Source organism: Natrix helvetica, assembly GCF_964273705.1.
Source record: "Natrix helvetica genome assembly, chromosome: 7".
Lineage (NCBI taxonomy): Eukaryota > Metazoa > Chordata > Lepidosauria > Squamata > Natricidae > Natrix > Natrix helvetica.
Window position 1 is genome coordinate 27138993 of NC_138558.1, and position 20438 is coordinate 27159430.

The window sequence follows — 20438 nt, forward strand, 5'->3', positions numbered from 1 at the left end:
TCACCTACCCAAACTTCCTTTGGTAATACAAGATTTCTACTAGAATACACGTTAAGACTTGTTTTCCTGTGCAAAAACAAGCAACTGAATAAAATTGACTGCTTTCATAAGCACTGTAGGAAGATATATGAATGCATAAATGTCAGTTGTAAAATTAGTAAAACTGATATAACAGTTACCAATTTAGGGTTAATTAATGAATTAGCCTGATGTTAATTGGAACTTGATTCTATGAACTATCAGCAGTTATATTATCTTACATTTCCAGAGTAAAGTTTCAGGTTTCAAGAAAATCTTGACCACATATTGAACAGTAGAAAAGTTGCTAGATATGTACATCAATCCACGCACCACAGAAAATATGTGTTTGTTCTTATAATGTTAAAAATTAAGTTGTTAGGTCTGCCAATTAACAGAGAAAGGATTACTCACATCCTTTTAAAACTAAAAGAAATTACTTAAAGTTACTAAGTAAATCTGAATAATGTTAATATAAGTGAAATATCTACAATAGTAATGTGATCCAGAAAACTCCCAGACATCCTGCTGGATTGAATGTTATTACTAGTAAGAATTTTCAAATGTGAGAATTTAAACAACTTCTCCCATTCATACTTAAATAAATTCTTCTGAATCAAGTACCATCTTGAGTCAATTCCCTCCTTCATGTGTATATCCAATTACTTATATATCTACAAATGTCTGCTCTACAAGTCACAGTTTATATCACTAGTATTCCAGTGGCCTTGTGAAGGTTTTATTTAGGGGGGGGTGTACTGGGAAGTAGGGTCTCATTTATTAATCCTTATGATAAGTTCAGTGCAGAGCATATAAATTCTATGCAAGTTCTATGTAAACAAGGTAGATCTGGAATAAAATAAAAGAATGAACATACTGGAGATTCTGCAGTTTTAATTTTTAAATAAGAAACACAAGAAATATTTAAGAAGCGGAATATTATCTACACTGGCCTCTAGCAGCAATTAGTAACTTCTTAAACATGATCCAACTCCAACTATTATTGTAAATATCTGTAGACTTTGAAGCAATGATTCCCAGAATCTGCAACAACAACATGACCATCCGAAGTAAGAGCCAAACCTTGAGGACCATAAAGTGGATCAGCAGATGTATTTATGTAAGATAAAAAGGATCCACTTCCATCAAAAACCTGTGAATTAGATTAAAAGACTGTGGTCAGTCAAAGAACAATATAATTTTATATGCTGTCGTTAATGTGCATATATTATCTCCTTGGAAATCCTATAGGCCTCAATTCTGCTGCCTTTTCATGGGGCCTTGAAAACGTGGTTTTACCAAAAGATATGGGGACCTGGAAATGTAGTAGACCCTGTGCAGTGGCTGAATTGATTGTTACTGATGGATGTGACTACCTGAATTATATTTTATTATTCTTAAACTGTTGTATGGTTTTGGTGTTTTTAAATTGTTTTTAATTCTTTATAAATCTCTCTGAGTCACATTGAATAGTGTATGTGTGTGCACGCACACACGTGCACACACACACACATACACACACACACACACACACACACACACACACACACAAGAGAGAGGGAGAAAATTCTTCAGCAGAAAGACCCCAATTACCTTATAGACCTCAGTGGCTTTCTTGGTAACAAAGATGATACATATAACATTGTTTCACCCTAGAGCAGGGGTGTCAAACTCAAGGCCCTCGGGGTGCTTAGAACTGGCCCATAGGGCCACCCTGGAAGCAGCCAAGGACTGGCCCCCAGTGCCTTTGCCAGTGAAAATGGAGCTCAGGATGGCTGTGTGTGGCCCTCCCGGGCTCCGTTTTCGCTGGCAGAGGGTTACAGGATGACATTGCAGCTGAAAACACAGCTCAGGAGCCTGTTTTGGCTGGCACAGCCCTTGGACCACCACAGGCACCCCTGACATGAGTAACGTTGAACTGGCCATGACCCCCCTGGCCACACACCCCCTCCAACCTGAGGTCAAACACAACTCTGATGTGACTCTCAATGAAAACAAGTTTGACACCTCTGCCCTAGAGACTTGAATTTTAATGCATCAAAGCATATCATATTAAACTTACTAACTTGAGAGGAAAATATTATTTACCTGTATTCGACTATTTCCCCAATCCGCTACAATAATATTCCCATTAGAATCTACAGCTACTCCTGTGGGAGCATTGAACTGTCCATTTCCTTCTCCATTAGACCCAAACTTCAGCAAGAATTCACCTTCCTGGTTAAATACCTGCATGACATTTAAACAAAATACTTAAGAAGCTTTATCCAAATTATCTGTAGAGGGAAAAAATTATAGTAACTTTGCATGAATGAGTTTTTAAAAATTATGATAGTAATAATTATATTGAAATAATAAAAACATTGACCACTGGCATTGACAAAATTATCATCAGTCAATTGCAAAAGGCAGCTTTAACATCATCAAACAACATCTGCCTATCTTACTTCCTTGGGAAGGACTCGAGAGTTGTTTTTAAACAATGAAACAATAATTAATTCTTAACTGGACACAAAGAGTTTGGCCTTAAAAAAAAGAATACTGATGAATATTCACTATGCTTTACATTTCTATAGTGATATTGTGTCAGATAAAGATGGCTAACCCATCTTTAAAGGAGTCAAGCAGAAAATTAACCTGAAATCATTATGTACACACAAGAGGGAAAAGTCTAGCCTCTTAAATGCCACTTAACCTTATCTAATCTGGTCCTGGTACAAACTGCAAGTTTGGAAAGATTCCTGTGAAATAACCATGTTATGAAGTAGTTAACTGAACTTTTCAATATGGATCTTGTTGTTCCCATCTGACATATTGATTGTTATACCTGCCCCACAGAAATGGAGACAAAGGTTTATTGCAACAAATTCAAACTGATGCAATCTAAGCCAGAATTGAAGATTATAAAAAAGATTCAAACTGCAGATTGGGCAAAGAAGCAGAAAAAAAATATATTCAGCTTGTACAAAGATCACATGGGCTGATTATAAACAATGTTGTTAACACAGTGGCCCAAATTATTTAATAGAACATCTGCAAAAATGGTCATGTGCCAGTGAGGGAAAATTAGTGGGTTCATATAATTGAAAAAGTAGTTGAAAATTAGTAAGTTAAAATACTGTGGGATTTGTGGAACATAACACACCAGATTTAACTGTCGTTAAAAAGAAAATATGGATAATTGATGTGGCAAAACCAGGGGCTAATAGAGTAGAAGACAAAGAGTAGAAGATTACAAATTGTTAAGATCTGTAAAGTTAAGTTAAAAGATTATGGCATAAACTGGTAGAATGGCTATTGGCACAATTGGTAAAATACCAAAAAGCCTTGGGATTAGGCCCCACAGGAAAATTGATTAGAGCATTCTTCTAATTGTGGATTGACACTAGTACATTCTGATTTTTCAAACAATTATCTATCTATCTTTATTTTGTCTTGTGTTGGAATCTGGCCATATACCCAACCATTCTTTTCAAATTAGGAAATCCTGCACAACTAAACAACTGCTGCTTCTAACATTATGCAGTTGTCAACAACATTGCTTTCCAGCTGAGCAATGTATACTAGCAACCTGTTCAATGTCTGCTCTTGTAATTCAATGTCCTTCTTTTAATCCAAGAATTCTATCTATCAGTGATGTGCGGTGAGGTTTATGGCTGGTGAGGCTGGTCATGTCATCAGCGCGAGCCACGGTCCCCTTCATGATGACTCAGGAAGGCGGGGAATAGGACGACGTTTGTAGGAGGCTGAGGCAGCTTCAGCGTCCTGCACATGTGGTCCCATTCCCCGCCTTCCTGAGTCAACATGAAGGGGACCACGGCTCATGCTCCACGGGACCACGGCTCACACTCGGCGGTCCCCTTCATGTTGATTCAGGAAGGCGGGGAATCGGATCACATGTGCAGGAGGGAGGCTGAGGCTAGAGGAGCCTTCTGCACACGTGGTCCCATTTCTGGACCACATGTGCAGAAGGCTCCTCAGCGCCTTTTCCCTTTTTTTATTTTCATGATGAGAGCGGTGAGGCTCTGCCTCCCCTGACCGCACATCCCTGCTATCTATCTATCTATCTATCTATCTATCTATCATCTATCTATCTATCTATCTATCTATCTATCTATCTATCTATCTATCTATCTATCTATCTATCTATCTATCATCTATCTATCCAACCAACCAACCAACCAACCAACCAACCAACCAACCAACCAACCAACCAACCTTTCATATACAGAAATTGCAGAGTGACCCTGAATGGTATGCAAATAGATTAAAACTATATAAGTATAATACAAATTTAAGTTTAAGCAAGAATAAATATTTATTGTATTTAATAATTATTATTGTGCAAAATGAATCTAAGGAATATTCATTGTATTTCTTGGAACTAAAACAATATATTATCATAATTCAACATAAAAACATCAAACCACATCATCCCTTGAAGAATTGGTTATTTAATAAATAGTAATCACTTGAGTATTTTAATATAATCTGTACATTTAATTAAAACTGAAGTAACATTTTTGCTTTTGTTCTTGTTAACAGTTTTTAATAAAAAGTTCTTTATCAGTTTGAGACTATAAAAAAATGAATGAATACAAAAAGTTCAAAAACTAGTAGCCTCATACCTTGACAGAATGATTGTGGAAATCAGTAATAATAATTTCATTATTGTGGTTGACAGCTGCAAAATGAGGACCTGGAATAAATACGGGAAGGTAAATAAAGATAAGTATAATAGAGAAAGATGAGATGATGGTAGGAACTATTTTCTTAGAAGCAGAAACACCCACCCACCCGCCCAAAAAAACCCACATCGATCTCATCTGACAGATAAGTATAATTTTAGACTAAAATATTCCTCCATCTATTTTGACAGAATAGTGGTAGTAGTAAGAGAGCCAGTTTGGTGTAGTGGTTAAGGCATCAGGATAGAAACCAGGAGACTGAGTTCTAGTCTCACCTTAGCCATTAAAACCAGTTAGATGAACATTTATTTATTTATTTTTCAAGATTTATAGACCGCCCCCTCTCCCCAAAGGGACTCATGGGCCAGTCAGTCTTAGGAAATAGGCAATGAGACACCACTGTTGAAATCTTGGCAAGAAAAATGCAGGGTCACCAGGTGTCAATATTGATGTAGTACTACTAAATCAACTGTTACTAATACTACCGTGTTTCCCCGAAAATACAACATGTCCTGAAACTAAGGCCATGCCAGATTTTTGCGGTGGGAAAAAATATAAACCCTCCCCCGAAAATAAGTCCTAGTGAAGGGGTGGGTTTAGCCAGAACAGGGGGCAGCCCTTCCCTTCCCCGGTCACCTCAGGGCTTCTTGGCCCCTTAATCAGATGAGCTGGGCCGCTCCATTCACAAAAAAGCTGATTTGCGGGTGCCGCTCAGGCCTCTGCCTGCAGCAAATTCCGGTCACTTTTGCAGCCAATTGCAGCTGCAAAAGAAGCCAGAGGCCAAGCAACCCAACCCAAATGCCTCATACCCTCCTTACATAACAGTAAGGGAAGGTAAATAAAGAGAAGTATAATAGACAAAGATGAGATGATGGTAGGACCTATAGTCACAGCTTGCAATTCCGTCCACGGAACAGGAAAAGAAGGCATGGAAATCAATACACATGGGACATTGGAAGAAGCCCTGTGAAGAGACACTGCTGCTGATGTGCAGGAAATCCCCCCCACCTGCAGATCGTCCTTTTAAAGAGGAGTTTCACCAGGATGAAGGCGACACAAACGCCGCCTTCAGCCATCTCTTCATCCTGGTGAAACGATCTGCCGGGGGGGGGGGATTTCCTGCACTTGGGCAGCAGCGTTTCCTTGCAGGGCTTCTTCCGATGTCCCAAGTGTATGGATTTTCATGCCTATAGGAGGTCGCTTCTCACTTGCATATTCACATTGAAGGCTCAAAATGGGGCGTTTTTGCAAACGTTTTTACAGGGTTGAAGACTTTATCAATCTTAGCCTGGTAAGCAAAGCAGCCTAAAAACATAGGCTGCTATGCATAATTTAAAGCAGATATCATATTACATAACAACATATATTATTGTATCTATTATTGTTATTCTTTGTATTTATTTTCTGCCTTTATTGTTTAAAGAATGTAATGAATGAATCTTTCGGTTTTATTCTCTCTAGGTTTCAACACCATTAAACCATATGAAGAACGTAAAACAATATTATTATGTATCAATCAACAATTGCTACCTGCAAACTGCTTATCTCCATTGCCTCGGCTTCCAAATCGGGTTACTATTTTCCCATTTGGCTGGAAGATAAATACACAGCATGCTTTGTTGTCCACTACAATAATATGTCCATTGCGATCCACAGAAACCCCTTTTGGCCCCATAAGTTTTCCTGATCCAATTTTTGCCTAGGGAAGCAAAGAAAGAGATTAAATTTATTTTATTTTATTTTAACATTTTCTCTATAATCTACTATTTTTATTCTAATTCTCAAAATTATACATCATAATATCTTTTTTTCTGTTTCCTGCAAAAAGTCAATAAGGGGTTTTCTAAGAAACATTAAATTTAGACAAAGTCTCATATCTAATTAATTTGGCCATCTCTACTAATTCCATCATCATCACTATTCATTCCTCTATTGTCAGTAAAATCAGAACATTTGAACTTTCTGCATATAATAGTATTGCTGCACTTGTTATTTCTATAAATGTATCTACTCTCAAGAACACATACATGCCTGAGAAACTTTTTATTTTGTATACAAGTCCAAATGAAAAAGTCTTGCATACTTTTGTAACCTTTGAAAAAAGTCTAGAAACTTCAGCAGGTCCAACATGTGATAGGGAATTATTCTCTAGAACTACCTATAAAGAGCATAAAATTCTGAAAGACATAACATCTTCGTTAGATTTTGATTGATTTCTAAACTAGTGCTGACTTTTAAAGCTGTTTATTATTGACATCAGAACTGAAGGACAGTTTCTTCTTAATTAGTATCAGTGATAAAGAACCTATTCATTTATTAGATTTTTCAAATCCTGCCTTTTTAATTTTTATAAATAATTCAAGATGGAAGCAAATCTAATATTCCTTCCTTCTCCTATTTTGTCCACAAAAACAACCCCTGTGAGGTAGGTTGGGGTAAGAGATAGTGACTATTATAGAATGCATTAAAAAAATCTAGACTATATCAAAGGTCTACATTCTTTATTGTCCTGTTTACAAAAGACTCTTTTTGCTACACTCCCAATTTTCAACAGTGGATTTCATCTGATCAGGATTATAAAGCATTAGATTGTCTTACAATATTTTGTGTGGCTGTTGGCAGGCCCCAGCAACAATGACACTTAAACAGGGTTTAATTTGCTATACATGCAAAATACTCAATTTCACAGAGGTTCCTGATCATGCTTTTCTATCATGTTTTAAAATGTGGTTCGCATGTGTTTTTCATTTAACGTGATGTGCAACTCACTAATTATGAATCTGCCTTAGACCACTAAATGTTGGGCACAAATACCCTGCCTTCACTGTTATGTATGTATTTGAGTAGTAATTCTTAGAGTTCCTAGAGAAACTAATCACATTTGGAAAACATTGCCGGGGGGGGGGGGGGGCAGCTTCATATACAACCTCAATTCATTGTGTTGTATCACAAGCAAAAACAGAATATTGGCATTTTTAAAAAATAAAGGCTGTGTCTCCTAAACCCTTTGTAAGACATTAGTCTTCATTGTGTTGAAACTTTTATGCATGCCACAAGCCAGCAATATTAAGGAAATCTCTTTTAACTGTACACTCCTATTCAGATGTAGCTATCACTACATCACTGCTGTATCATTGCTATCTCTGCAATCACTATTAGATATGTGTAGGATCACAATTACAATTCAAATGAAGTGTTTTCATAATGCTAGAAAGGGCAAAATAAGTATTCATAGCAGCATATGTATGTGGAGAAGATTCTGAAATGAATGCAGGAGACAATAAAAAGCAGCGAATCAGACCCTGACAATTACTGTATTCATTTTGCCCTTAGTCCCACAATAAACAGCTGCAATCTCACTCGTCAATCAATACACGAGGAATACTCATTTTGCTACTTATATCCCTTTATCAGCTTCAACCTGCCATTAACTATTAATTTTTTTAAAGGAAAATACATTTCCTTGGATTTTACATTTTGACTTTAAACCTACCTTAAATTTTCCATCAGAGGAGAATATGCTAACCCATTTGTTATCGTAATCTGCAATAATGATATCGCCACAAGGGTGCACAGCTACTCCAGTCGGTCGTTGTAACTGACCAGGAGATCTTCCCCGTACACCAAAACGATTCTTGAACTGGCCATCGGTCGAAAATATCTATGATTTGTTTGAAAAAAGCATAGCATCTTTCATATAAAATGCAACTGTTTTCATTATTAAACTGAAACACGTGGGAAACATTGATGTGCTTTTAACATGTATATGGAATTCTGCTTCCTCTTACCATTTGGGATTAGGAAAATACTCCAAACATGCATGTGATTTGCCTTAAGAAAAGAGGAAGCTCATACATTTACGAAGTGTATGAATATGTTCTGTGGTTTTGATAGTCTATACAGTAAGTATTGTTGCTTAGACAGTCAACCTATCGCTGGCTTTGGAGATAAACTACGATTTGTAAAAGTACAACTTTTTAAAGAGACAAATGGGACCACAAACCCCCAAAACAACCTAACCAAGATTGAGCATATTTAGTGATCACTGCAGGCTGAATAATGTCTGTGTGTGTGTGTGCGCACGCGTGTGCGTGAGAGAGGGTGGGGAGAAGAGGGAGAGAATTAGGGAACAAGATGCCACACAACTATATTTTGTTGTAAGTTATATTTATTACATTATATGCATCTTTTCTTTACAAAGCTCATGGTAACAACTCATGACGTAGATTAGATGGAAACACAATGAGAGATTCAAGAGTGGATTGAATTAAAAGTTAATGAGATGCAGTAACTTGTGTTAATCTAGCAAGGAGCAATTGCAAGTCTGGTGGGATATTTATGTCCAACCCAAAAATAAATCCTACACCATTACATACATATTGTTTATTGTTATAAGGACATGTGCTGGAAGATACTAGTATTGTGTATATTGGTTATATATAGAAACTACTAGATTTGGTTTTTCAGTAAGTGATACAGAGCTACTGTTGTAAATAGTTTTGGATGTCTAAGTGACCAGTCATAAGTTGAGGACTATCTGTACAGAACGGCAAACATATATTGTAATTCTACATATTGGCCAGGATTAGCCTAGTTACACTTAGGATTCAGCAGAATGTAATGTATACCTCCAATTTATACTTCAAATTTAACATAATTATTAATTCCACAGTATCAACCACCATGATCCCTGCAATTTTGGTACTGTACTTTAGATATATATTTCTTTAATACAGGTTATCAGTTCTGCTTAATAAAAAAGTTTTAATGAAGAAACAAACCCAAAACCATACCTGTACACACTGATTATTGCTATCTGCAATTAATATTTTTCCATTTGTAGATGCAGCTACTCCCTGAAGATTTGTAAATTCTCCTTTGTTTCTCCCTTTGGTACCTAAAACAAAACAAAATAGAAAAGATATCCCAAAATTTCTGTTGCCAAGTGAGACAGTTATTAAGTGAATTTTGCTGCATTTTACCCTCTTCCTTGTGACGGTTGTTAAATGAATTGCTGCAATTGTTAAGTTAGTGACATGCTTGTTAAGTGCATCTGGCTTCCCCATTGACCTTGCTTGTCAGAAGGTTGCAAAATGTGATCACATGACACCGGGATACTATACCCCAGGGGTGTCCAAACTTGGGAACTTTAAGACTTGTGGACTTCAACTCCCAGAATTCCCCAGCCAGCCATGCTGGCTGGGGAATTCTGGAAGTTGAAGTCCACAAGTCTTAAAGTTCTCAAGTTTGGACACCCCTGTTACACCCATCATAAATGTGAGTCAGTTGCCAAGTGTCCGAATTTTGATCACATGATCACTGGGACGCTGCAATGGTCATAAGTGTAAAAAAATATTGTAAGTCATGTAAGTCCCATGTAGTAAGTTGTGTATATTCAAAGAGCTTTTCAGTGCTGTTGTAACTTCAAATGGTCACTAAATGAACCGTTGTAAGTTGAAGACTACCTGTACCACATCAGAGCTTCTAATATAGGGGTGTCAAACTCGATTTCATTGTGGGCTGCATCAGGGTTGTGTTGGACCTTGGGGGGGGACGGCTGGGTGTGGCCAGGTTGGCGTGGTCAGTTCGTCACTCGTGTCAGGTGAACCTTTGGTGGCCTGAGTGCTCTGCCAGCGAAAACAGGCTTCCGAGCGCAGTTTTCAGTTGTGATGGCCTCCTGCAACTCTCTGCCAGCAAAAAAAAAAAACCCTGAGCCCAGGAGGACACATGCAGCCTTCACAAGCTCCATTTGCGCTGGCAGAGGCACTGCAGCACGATCCTTCGCTGTTTCCAGGGCCAGATCTAAGCACCCCGTGGGCTGAATCTGCCCCACGGGCCTTGAGTTTGAAACCCCTGTTCTAATGTCATCCCATTCGATGCCAACCGAATCTCTAATATTTTCTCTACTCCAACAACTAAGTTCCTCTGTCTTTGTGTGCCTCTGTAAGATCTGAGAAAAAAAATTCAGAGAGGCTGCCACAATGGGAAGTTATATGAGGGAAAGTTCATTATTAAAAAAGGTAAACAAAAATGGTTAGGTGGTCCTAACTCAACTACTTGTCCAGCAAACGTTCAAACTTACAATGGTGCTGAATGAGTGATACTTATAGCCATACAGTGAGCCACTCTCATCTGATTATGGGTTGACACGGGATCCTGTGATCACACAATTACCATTTGCAATCGTCTTTGCTGACCTCCTACAAGCAAAGTCAATGGGAGAGCTGGCAGAAGGTTACAAATGTCGATCACATCATGTCCTCCTTTCGTGACCTGTAGCGATTCACTTAACAGAAACCAGAATTTCTGTCACCAAGTGGTGCAGCCATGTGACATTCTGCTTTACAACGATGTAACTTAGTGATGGAAATTCTGGCCGCATCTGCCATTGTTAAGTGAGGACCACCTATACTGAGATCTCCCCAAGGCTTTCCAAATGCCATACTATCATTCCTTTCTTTCATTAAAAACTCCTGAAGTTGTTAACAATAGCTTGTTGACAATTCTGCAACTAACCACTCTTTTTCATGGTTGCTACATAGGCTGGTCGTAAAGGGACATGTATTAAGTAATGTATATTCAAAGAGAAACGTAAATTTCAGGAACAGGATACTAAACTTATGTTCCATATAAAAATTATATATAAAATATAACTGTTTGCTTGAGCTCACAATGAAAAATGGTAAGGCAAGAATTCTTGCCACAGGATATGTAGACCGCTTAAAAGGCCTGGAAAACTGCAGTAAAGGAAATACCAACATTGTTGTGATTTCACTGAATTTGAGCAGCATCTGAAATACATTGATCTAACCTCAGGAACAAATTACCGTATTTTTCGGACACACTTTCCCGCCGCCCCAAAATGGGTGGAAATGTCTGTACATCTTATAGACCGATTACAGCCCTGTTTCTGGCCTTCTGAATCCCCCCACAATGCGTCCCGTTTTTGCCAAAACCAGGCCAGTTTTTGCGAAAACGAATGTGAAGGGTTTAGGAGGCCTACAGTGCTCCTGGGGTCTGGGGAGGGCAAAAACAGGATATGTGGAGAGTTCTAGAGGCCAAAAACAAACCTTTTTTTGCAAAAACAGGATGCGCAGAGGGTTTGGGAGGCATGCAGAGAGCTTTTGGGGGCTGAGGGCAAAAACAGGACAGAGGGAGCAATTTTTGTCTTGTTTTCCTCTTCAAAATCTAGGTGCATCTTATGCTCTGGTGGGTCTTATAGTCTGAAAAATATGGTATCTCATGAGAAGAATCATACTCAAAACTAATCATTAACTGATCCAAAGCACCAAGGTGGAACTGCCCAAAGGGAATGAAAGGAGAAAAGATTATTTACAATGGACAACTAGCAAGGAAATCCTCGTAACAAGACAAAGTCCTTACAAGTATAAAATAACATTATGGGCATTGTTTGCAGCTATAAGCAGCAGTCCATGAAAATTTAAAACAGAGGCACTTCTTACCTACTCGGAAGATTAGATCATCTTCAATGGGGTTCTCTTTCCTCTTGCCAGTGCTGTACATACTAGCTGGTCTCTTTACCGCCTTCTGTTTCACATGGCCGCTGCCAGGAGACTTAACACGTCTCTTAACTCCTTCAGTGGTAGGAGATACATCTGCTGACCTAATTACTTTGAGTTTGAACGGGCTGCCTTTAATATGCTGTTCGTACAGTCTCAAAGACAGAATAAAGTCCCCTTCTTTCTGGACAGTGTACAAAAATTCGTAAGTGCCATTTTTATTATCAAGTATCTCTCCATCAGCCACACTTCCATCAGGTGTGCTCAGCTCAGCTGTGAGATAAGCATTTCCAGTTTTACAGAGCTCACCATCTTTGTCCTTGGTTGTGATGGTGACTGACATCGGTTGCCCTATCACAGTCTGCTTAAGTCCTTCACCTGTGGCCACTGTTTCAGAAGCCACTGCATTTGTGGTTAAAATAGTACCAAGATTATGAATGGATTTTTTCAATCCTTCTGTTTCTACTATGAAATCCAGTTGATCATTTTCACGGGGCTGAAGAGCGAATTCCTGGTCTGCCAGGTCGTTTAGCTTGTCACTCATCTGCTTTTTAACAAGTAACACTTCTGTTTCAGTTCCGTGACTGAGTGCTTGGGCGGTAAAATTGCTACAGCTCTTAATATTTTCTTGTCCCTCCAATAAAGTATCAAGCTGATTCTGCAAGACCTTGATAAAAGCAAAGACTATGGTTATTTCCAAGTTCCAAGTAATAAAACAAACAACCACATCTATCAGCAAGTTTCAGTATCTCAGGGAAATATCGACTAGTGCAAAACCGGATAAAATCACATTGTATTTGTTGGACTCAATGTAAAAACACACCAAATAACATTGTCACAAAAAGTCTGTGTTGTAGCAGGGTTAAAAAAAAGAGTTCCCCAAAAACAACAACCAACCAATTTGGAAACTTCTCATTAGATTTGCTCAGCATTCATATGCTTTTTATCCACTTAGGAAAAATTGTAGACTTGTGACCAATTTTGCCTTATAGTCATAATTATTTTTATGTCTGAACCCAGGAAAAGTCAGTTGCAACCCCTAGTATACAAGCCACACAAGTCAACAAGTTAAACACACATTCAAACTACTTTTAAGAGTTATATCTTCTTTGGTACAATGTGTTTAATAGCATTTCTGCATATTTATACTGAAAGTCTGTTGAGCAATGCAAATATTTCTTTATTTCCCATGATTTGAGGATATATGTTGAATTAAATTTATGTAATTAACCACAATACTACATCCAACTGGAAGTTCCATATGCAAGCAAGAAGAATTAAAATTTAAGTGGTAGAGAGGAATGGACATCAAAGTATTTTTAAACACCCATTAGCATCCTTTCAACAAGTACTAACCGCCTTTTTAAGTGGAGAGGAAAAATTCGACTCTACAATACAATACAATTTTACAATACTTGTAAAATGTCTAATTACATATTGTTACATTTTAATGCATGCTTAGGATTGAAAACACAGGCATATTGTTCCAATATTCAAGACCTATTGCTTACTTATTATCATTTTTGTCCTCCAAATAATTATAAAACACATTTGGCTTTTATTTTTTGTGCTATAAAGCACTGTATATAATGAAATCAGATTATAAACTATTGGTACCATTTGTGTAAATGCTTTAATTTTTGGTTTTCAAAATTATCAGCCATACATACACCCTGAAAATCCAACAAAAATATTCATTTAAGGCCATCTCCAATTACTGCTTCCTTTAAAGCAATATTAGAGCAATGTTTCTGAAGCTGTTTATTTGTACAAGACACTAGTTTCTACATAATAACAATGAACTGGAAAAAGTCAATTTTCCCTAGAATGGTTATTTTTATGACACATTTGGTATTTTCTATGGTTTCCTTCATTAAAGGAAATATGAATTTCAGTCATTTTTCTAAACGATGTAATATAGTCAATAGAAACCAAGAAAAAGAAGGACATGGGGAGACATGATAGCAGTGTTCCAATATCTCAGGGGTTGCCACAAAGAAGAGGGAGTCAAACTATTATCCAAGGCACCTGAGTGTAGAAGAAGAAGCAATGGGTGGAAACTAATCAAGGAGAGAAGCAACTTAGAACTGAGGAGAAATTTCCTGACAGTAGAACAATTAATCAGTGGAACAGCTTGCCTCCAGAAGTTGTGAATGCCCCAACACTGTAAGTCTTTAAGAAGATGCTGGATAGCCATTTGTCTGAAATGGTATAGGGCCAGAATGGCGAACCTATGGCACGCATGCCACAGGTGGTATGTGGAGCCATTTGTCAGGGCATATGTGCGTGCTGGCCAGCTGAATTCGCCATTTTTTGAAGCCATTTTTCACCCTCCCCCGGCTCCAGAGGTTTTATAGGAGCCGGGGAGGGGGGCGAAAAGAGCCTCCCCCCCGGAGGCCCTCCAAAGGCTTCATGAGCTTCCCTGAAGCCTCCGGAGCACTTAAAACGATCCTCCGACCAAACCGGAAGTGACTTCCAGTTTGCTCAGAGCGTCGTTTTGAGCGCTCCGGAGGCTTCAGCGACCTTCAGGAGGTTTCCCTGAAGCCTCTGAAGCGCTCAAAATGATGCTCGTTTGCTCGGAGCGCCGTTTTGAGTGCTCCTGAGGCTTCAGGGAAGCCTCCTGAAGGTCGCTGAAGCCTCCAGAGGTCCTCTGGGGGGGGAGGGGTTTCAGAGAAGGCTGTTTTCGCTTTCCCCATGCTCCTATAAAGCCTCTGGAGCCTGGGGAGGGCAAAAAGAGCATGCAAAAAATGGGGGGGGTGTCGCACCTTTAGTGCACGCATGCACACTGGTGGGGGTCATGCATTGCATTATGGTGCGGCACGCCCGCGCACAATCCCCCTGCGCTCCCCCCACTTATGGCACGTGAGCCAAAAAAGGTTCGCCATCACTGGTACAGGGTTTCCTGCCTAGGCAGAGGGTTGGACTAGAAGACCTCAAAGGTTCCTTCCAACTCTGCTATTGTATTGTATTGTAAAATGTTTAATGATGAGAACAGAAATCTTACTTTATGTTTAAGGCCATAATTCACTTCCAGCTCCATAAGCAACACACTCTTGCGAACATTTAACGTCTTCTGGAGTTCATCAAAAGTGGAATGAATTTCATCTACAATGCTGGTCTTTTGATTGGTCAGTTGATGGATAATTTCAGATATGAAGTGCAATGCAGTATCTATTTCTGGAAGCCTATTAAAAACAAGCAGTTAACATTTCAAATATCAATGCTACAACTTCCCTTCAACATTCATAAGCTGTATCATTACATAGTTAAATGTTATGTTTGAATGCAATGTTCAGATAGACCTCAGCTTATAACAGTCCCGTTTAGTGACTGTTCAAAGTTACAATGGCACTGAAAAAAGTGTCTTAGGACCATTTTTCACACTAACGATCTTTGTAGCATTCCCCATGCTCATGTGATCCAAATTCTGATGCTTGGCAACTGGTTCATACTTATGACCGTTGCTTTTTCCCAAAGTCATGAGATCACTTTTTGCAACCTTTTGAAAAACAAAATCAATGGGGAAGCCGGATCCACTTAACAGTCGTGTTACTAACTTATCAACTGCAGTGATTCACTTAACAACTGTGGCAAGAAAGGCTGTGAAATAGAACAAAACTCACTTAACAAATGTTTCACTTAACAACATAAATTTTGGGCACAATTGTTGTCATAAGTCGAGAACTATCTGTATTACAGATGTGATCTTTCGATATTTGCTTCTCCATTCTTTCTAGTGAGAAACATCATTTTTTCCCCATGAATAATATATAATATTTATCAATAAACAGATATAAATGTAGATTGGATGCTGACTTCTCCCATGTTAAGAGATGTACACAAACATTAGCTGGATTTACAAATCATTCTAAGGCAGGAATTTGTTTGATTATACCGTAGTATCCTGCATATCTTGAATTTGTTTGATTATACCGTAGTATCTATTAAGTTAAACATTCAGTAAACTGTAGCTTAGGGCAAAATGTGAAGCATAAACAAATTTGGTGATCTTCAGGACTATGCAAATTTATATACACATCTTTTTTAAAAAAAGTTTTGTTAGCATTATAATTTTCAGACAACACAAATATTGTCAATTCTAAAGGAATCTTGAATTATTTCACTTGCAATTTGTAAGCTAGAATTCATTAAAATTTCCATTAACTTGGAACAAGAAGCACGCTTATGCTCAATACATAATTGATTCCACTGGCCTCTTCCTGTCAGCATGGACATTAAACAAAAACAGATAGTTCTGCCTGTGACATATCATTACAAGGAACTAGGAAATCTGGTTTGTCCTCCCATATCAAACCATCTGGATTTCTTTAACTACTCCTGCTAACAGGAACCAAAGGGAATAACTATGCAGCAAACAACAGCATGCTGCTCATTCCCAATGAGCCAAAATCCTGAAAAATTCTGGTCTTATGTTTACATATAAAGGTAGCCAGTATGTTTTACAATATGCTGGCTTGTTTATGAAACTTCTGCATTTTTGCCACAAACTTTTAAATTAGGGGTTCAAAAAGCTGCCCATCAATTTTTCTTATGTGAGCCCCGACAGATAGGATCAAAGGTTTGGTCCTTTTTTGTACTATAATTTACTATTTTACTATTTGCTATTTACCTATAAATTACTATTTCTGGATCAAGTCTTGCCTTTTCCACTTATTTTTAGAATGTACCTCAAAATTTGATACAACCCTTCAGTCAACTAAATTTGTGCATTGCTATTTTAAACTGCAATTAGAAAATTTGGGTAGATAAGAAATTACTACCGATGTCTTAGTTAGTTGATTATTCTCTAAACAAAGAAAGGAAAAATAAGTATAATAAATCCAGGTTGATAAGTTTTCATTTTCAACCGCCAGATAATTATTACTGCACTTTATAAACATTTAAAATCTTCATGAAAGTGAAAAGCCCAGGAAGTAAAAATATCTGAACATTCTCCCAAGAAGGTACAAGCAACACTTTCAAACGGACATAAATAATTTTCTGTTTTTGTGTTTCAGAAAAGGCTTGTCCAATATGATGCTCCTTAGATTGGTGAGACTCAAGCTTTTAGAATTCCCAGACACATGCTCTGGAAAGTATAACCCAAGGGTGTCCAAACTTGGGAACTTTAAGACTTGTGGACTTCAACTCCCAGCATGCTGGCTGGGGAATTCTGGGAGTTGAAGTCCACAAGTCTTAAAGTTCCCAAGTTTGGACACCCCTGGTATAACCATTACTCATATGGAAGGTTCCAAGCTAAAGAAAATTGCCCAAACATGCAATTCCAGGAAATGTTTCACAGTTTCACCTTTTGTTCACAGCATCTAACTGTGTTTGAAGAGAAGCCTTGTGTTGTTCTACTACATCCTTAAGAGGGACTGTTGGATGTTCTGCATGTTCTCCTACTGTACATTCTTGGCACATGGCTGTCTCACAGGATTGACAGTAAAACTCCATCAGCTGATTAAAAATAAAGAAATATGTATTCTTATTAGAATGCCAGTGTTGAGGTTTGAATAAACATTTCTAATTCTTTGAATGATATATTTCAATGCAAAGTTGCTTTACACCAAAGACATGCAATATTTCTCTAGCAAAGGGTTGCACTTGAATTCTGAGGAATGCATCATCCAGGAACACTCAAAAAAGCGGGGCCTGGGAAAAAGCAAACTGAATTAGTTTTAATATTATATTTACAATTAATTTATGTAAATAAAATTTGCAATGTGTGTAATCTTTTCTCCCTTCTGTCACAGTGGGCAATACTTGGAACAGTTCTGATGTCCACAGCTAAAAGTGGATGAAGAAAGCAACATGAATTTGGGGCACACACTATAGAGCTTTAATTTAATTATTAATTTTTACCAACTGTTTAGTTAAACTAATTTCCTCTTTTTCTTCTGGGGCAAGAGAAGCATTTTCTGGGAGGGTTCAATCATGTTATAGATTGAGTATTCTCTCTGTTCGTTCAGATACTACATCCTCAAAGCGTTTGAAAATGAAATGTTCTTTTTCAATCATTTCCCACACTATACCTGTACATACACTATTAAGAGGCCTTTTTCTTCTGCCTTCAAGTTTGTTCTGACTCTGGTGTCTGCCTGGTCAAATCTAGGCAACATTTCTTGGCAATATTTTACACAAGTGGTTTTCCATTGCCTCCTTCCTAGGCTGAAAGTCAGGATTAATAGAATAGAATAGAATAACAGAGTTGGAAGGGACCTTGGAGGTCTTCTAGTCCAACCCCCTACCTAGGCAGGAAACCCTACACCACTTTAGACAAATGGTTATCCAACCTCTTCTTTAAAATTTCCAGTGTTGGAGCATTCACAACTTCTGGAGGCAAGTTATTCCACTAATTACCGTATTTTTCAGACTATAAGACACACCGGTGTATAAGATGCATCAAGATTTTTAAGAGGTACCATATTTTTCGGAGATAAGATGCACCTTTTTCCCTCAAAAACCCATGCTCTCCCATGTTTAGCTCAGTACCTTTAACCTTACACCAAATTATCTTTTATTGAGTTGACTAAGGTCACAAAAAAATTCCCTGCTATAGTCTTTCAATTTTACTACTAATGATAGTGCTCTTCTATTTCACCTCTATTTCAATGTAAAGCTCAATGTGCTCATACGGCTTCTGCTTCTGATTAGGGCTAAAAGTTTAGCTCACAGCCCTATGCCTACTTATCTAGATTGTAAATTCCACTAAATAAAATGGGTATCATTGAGAGTCACCCCAGAGTCCAATATAAGATGGGCAGCTATTTTAAATATTTTAAACAAACAAATTGTCAACTCTGAAGCGAACCTTGCTAAAGCCATCTTGTGCTGCCTCATTGTTGCCATGGATCCTGAGAGGGGGAAGGGAGGGGAGAAGTAGTTAGTCCATCTAACCGCCAAACAAAAGGTTATCCTGTGGGAACCAAGGTCATCGTAACAGGTGGCTACTGAAGGAGGAGAGGAGTGACCAAGCAGCCTGCCAGCTATATTCATTGGACAATCTAACCGGTGACATGGGGGGGGGGGAGGTGTTGCTGTTTTAAATAGGTGAAAACCATTGGAAACTTTTAGAGTTAGTTTTCACTGGCTGTGCCGATATGATGTATCCAATAAACATGATCTTTGAGGAATCTACCTGTCTGGAAGTTCTGCTTTTAGTAGGTGCATTACTCGGAACACTGACACAAATAAACAAACGATTCTTAGTTGGTATGCATAATAATGTTTTCCTCCAACATTTCCTTTGCAAATTATGTACACAAAATACAAAGAAAAAAGACAAATATTGTTTTATGTAAAACTAGAAATCCTTAGCCCATGCGGTCATTGTTTCAGATATATTTCCTTATCTAAACAAAGAAACTTTGGGAGGGGAAAAAGGCAGTGGTAGTGGGAGTGAATTCTAATTTCTTACTGGCTTTCCTATTGATTTCCCTTGTAGGAAGTGGCAAGAAGCATTGGTAATTGAATTGAATTGAATACTTTATTTGGCCAAGTGTTATTAGACACACAAGGAATTTGTCTCTGGTGCAGAAGCTTTCAAGAATAATCATAATCGTAATACCAATAAGAGGGTGAACTAAAGACGATAATAAGAAGGATAAATAATACTATAGCCATGCTGCACAGGTCAATGCACATAGACATTAGAGACAACCATGACTGACTGAAGCAGTCATAGCTTTGCCAAATTTCAACCTCATGGGAGACATAGGCCCTGGATTTTGGATACATTATTTAAATTACACCATTTGAGCAGTAGTGAAATTCAATTTTTTTTTTACTACCGGTTCTGTGGACGTGGCAGGGGAAGAATACTGCAAAATCTCCATTCCCACCCCACTCCTGAGGGAAGTATATTGCAAAATCTCCATTCCCACCCTACTCTGGGGCCAGCCAGAGGTGGTATTTGCAGGTTCTCCGAACTACTCAAACTTTCCACTACCGGTTCTCCAGAACCTCTCAGAACCTGCTGCATTTGAGGTACATTGATTTTAAAAATGTGCTGTATGGAGGTATTGTTTTACCCAATTGAATATTACACAGAAACACTGGAGTTTTAGTAGTATGTTGCTTTAACCATTTAGTTGTATCCAACTTTTGGAGACTTTATAGACAAATGCTCTCCATGCTACCCTTTCAAGCACATTTTCCCCCCATTGTTTGATGTTTAACTTTGTATCAGGTTTAATGTTATCACACCAGC

At 38.1% G+C, this 20438-nt stretch overlaps 1 protein-coding gene across 4 annotated transcripts in view; it reads right to left on the minus strand.

Annotated features, from left to right (window-relative positions):
- Positions 1–892: 892 nt before the first annotated feature.
- Positions 893–20438, minus strand: part of TRIM2 (tripartite motif containing 2) — a 51670-nt gene continuing 32124 nt past the window's right edge. For all 4 annotated transcript variants that reach the window (XM_081959608.1, XM_081959606.1, XM_081959607.1 and 1 more), the window contains exons 4-12: positions 17535–17686; positions 15231–15411; positions 12170–12893; positions 9500–9603; positions 8200–8367; positions 6237–6405; positions 4647–4717; positions 2107–2247; positions 893–1171 (exon numbers count right to left, since the gene is read on the minus strand). In XM_081959608.1, coding sequence (XP_081815734.1) covers positions 1019–1171; positions 2107–2247; positions 4647–4717; positions 6237–6405; positions 8200–8367; positions 9500–9603; positions 12170–12893; positions 15231–15411; positions 17535–17686 — 1863 coding nt within the window. In that variant the 3' untranslated portion in view covers positions 893–1018. The remainder of the gene's footprint in view (positions 1172–2106; positions 2248–4646; positions 4718–6236; positions 6406–8199; positions 8368–9499; positions 9604–12169; positions 12894–15230; positions 15412–17534; positions 17687–20438) is intronic.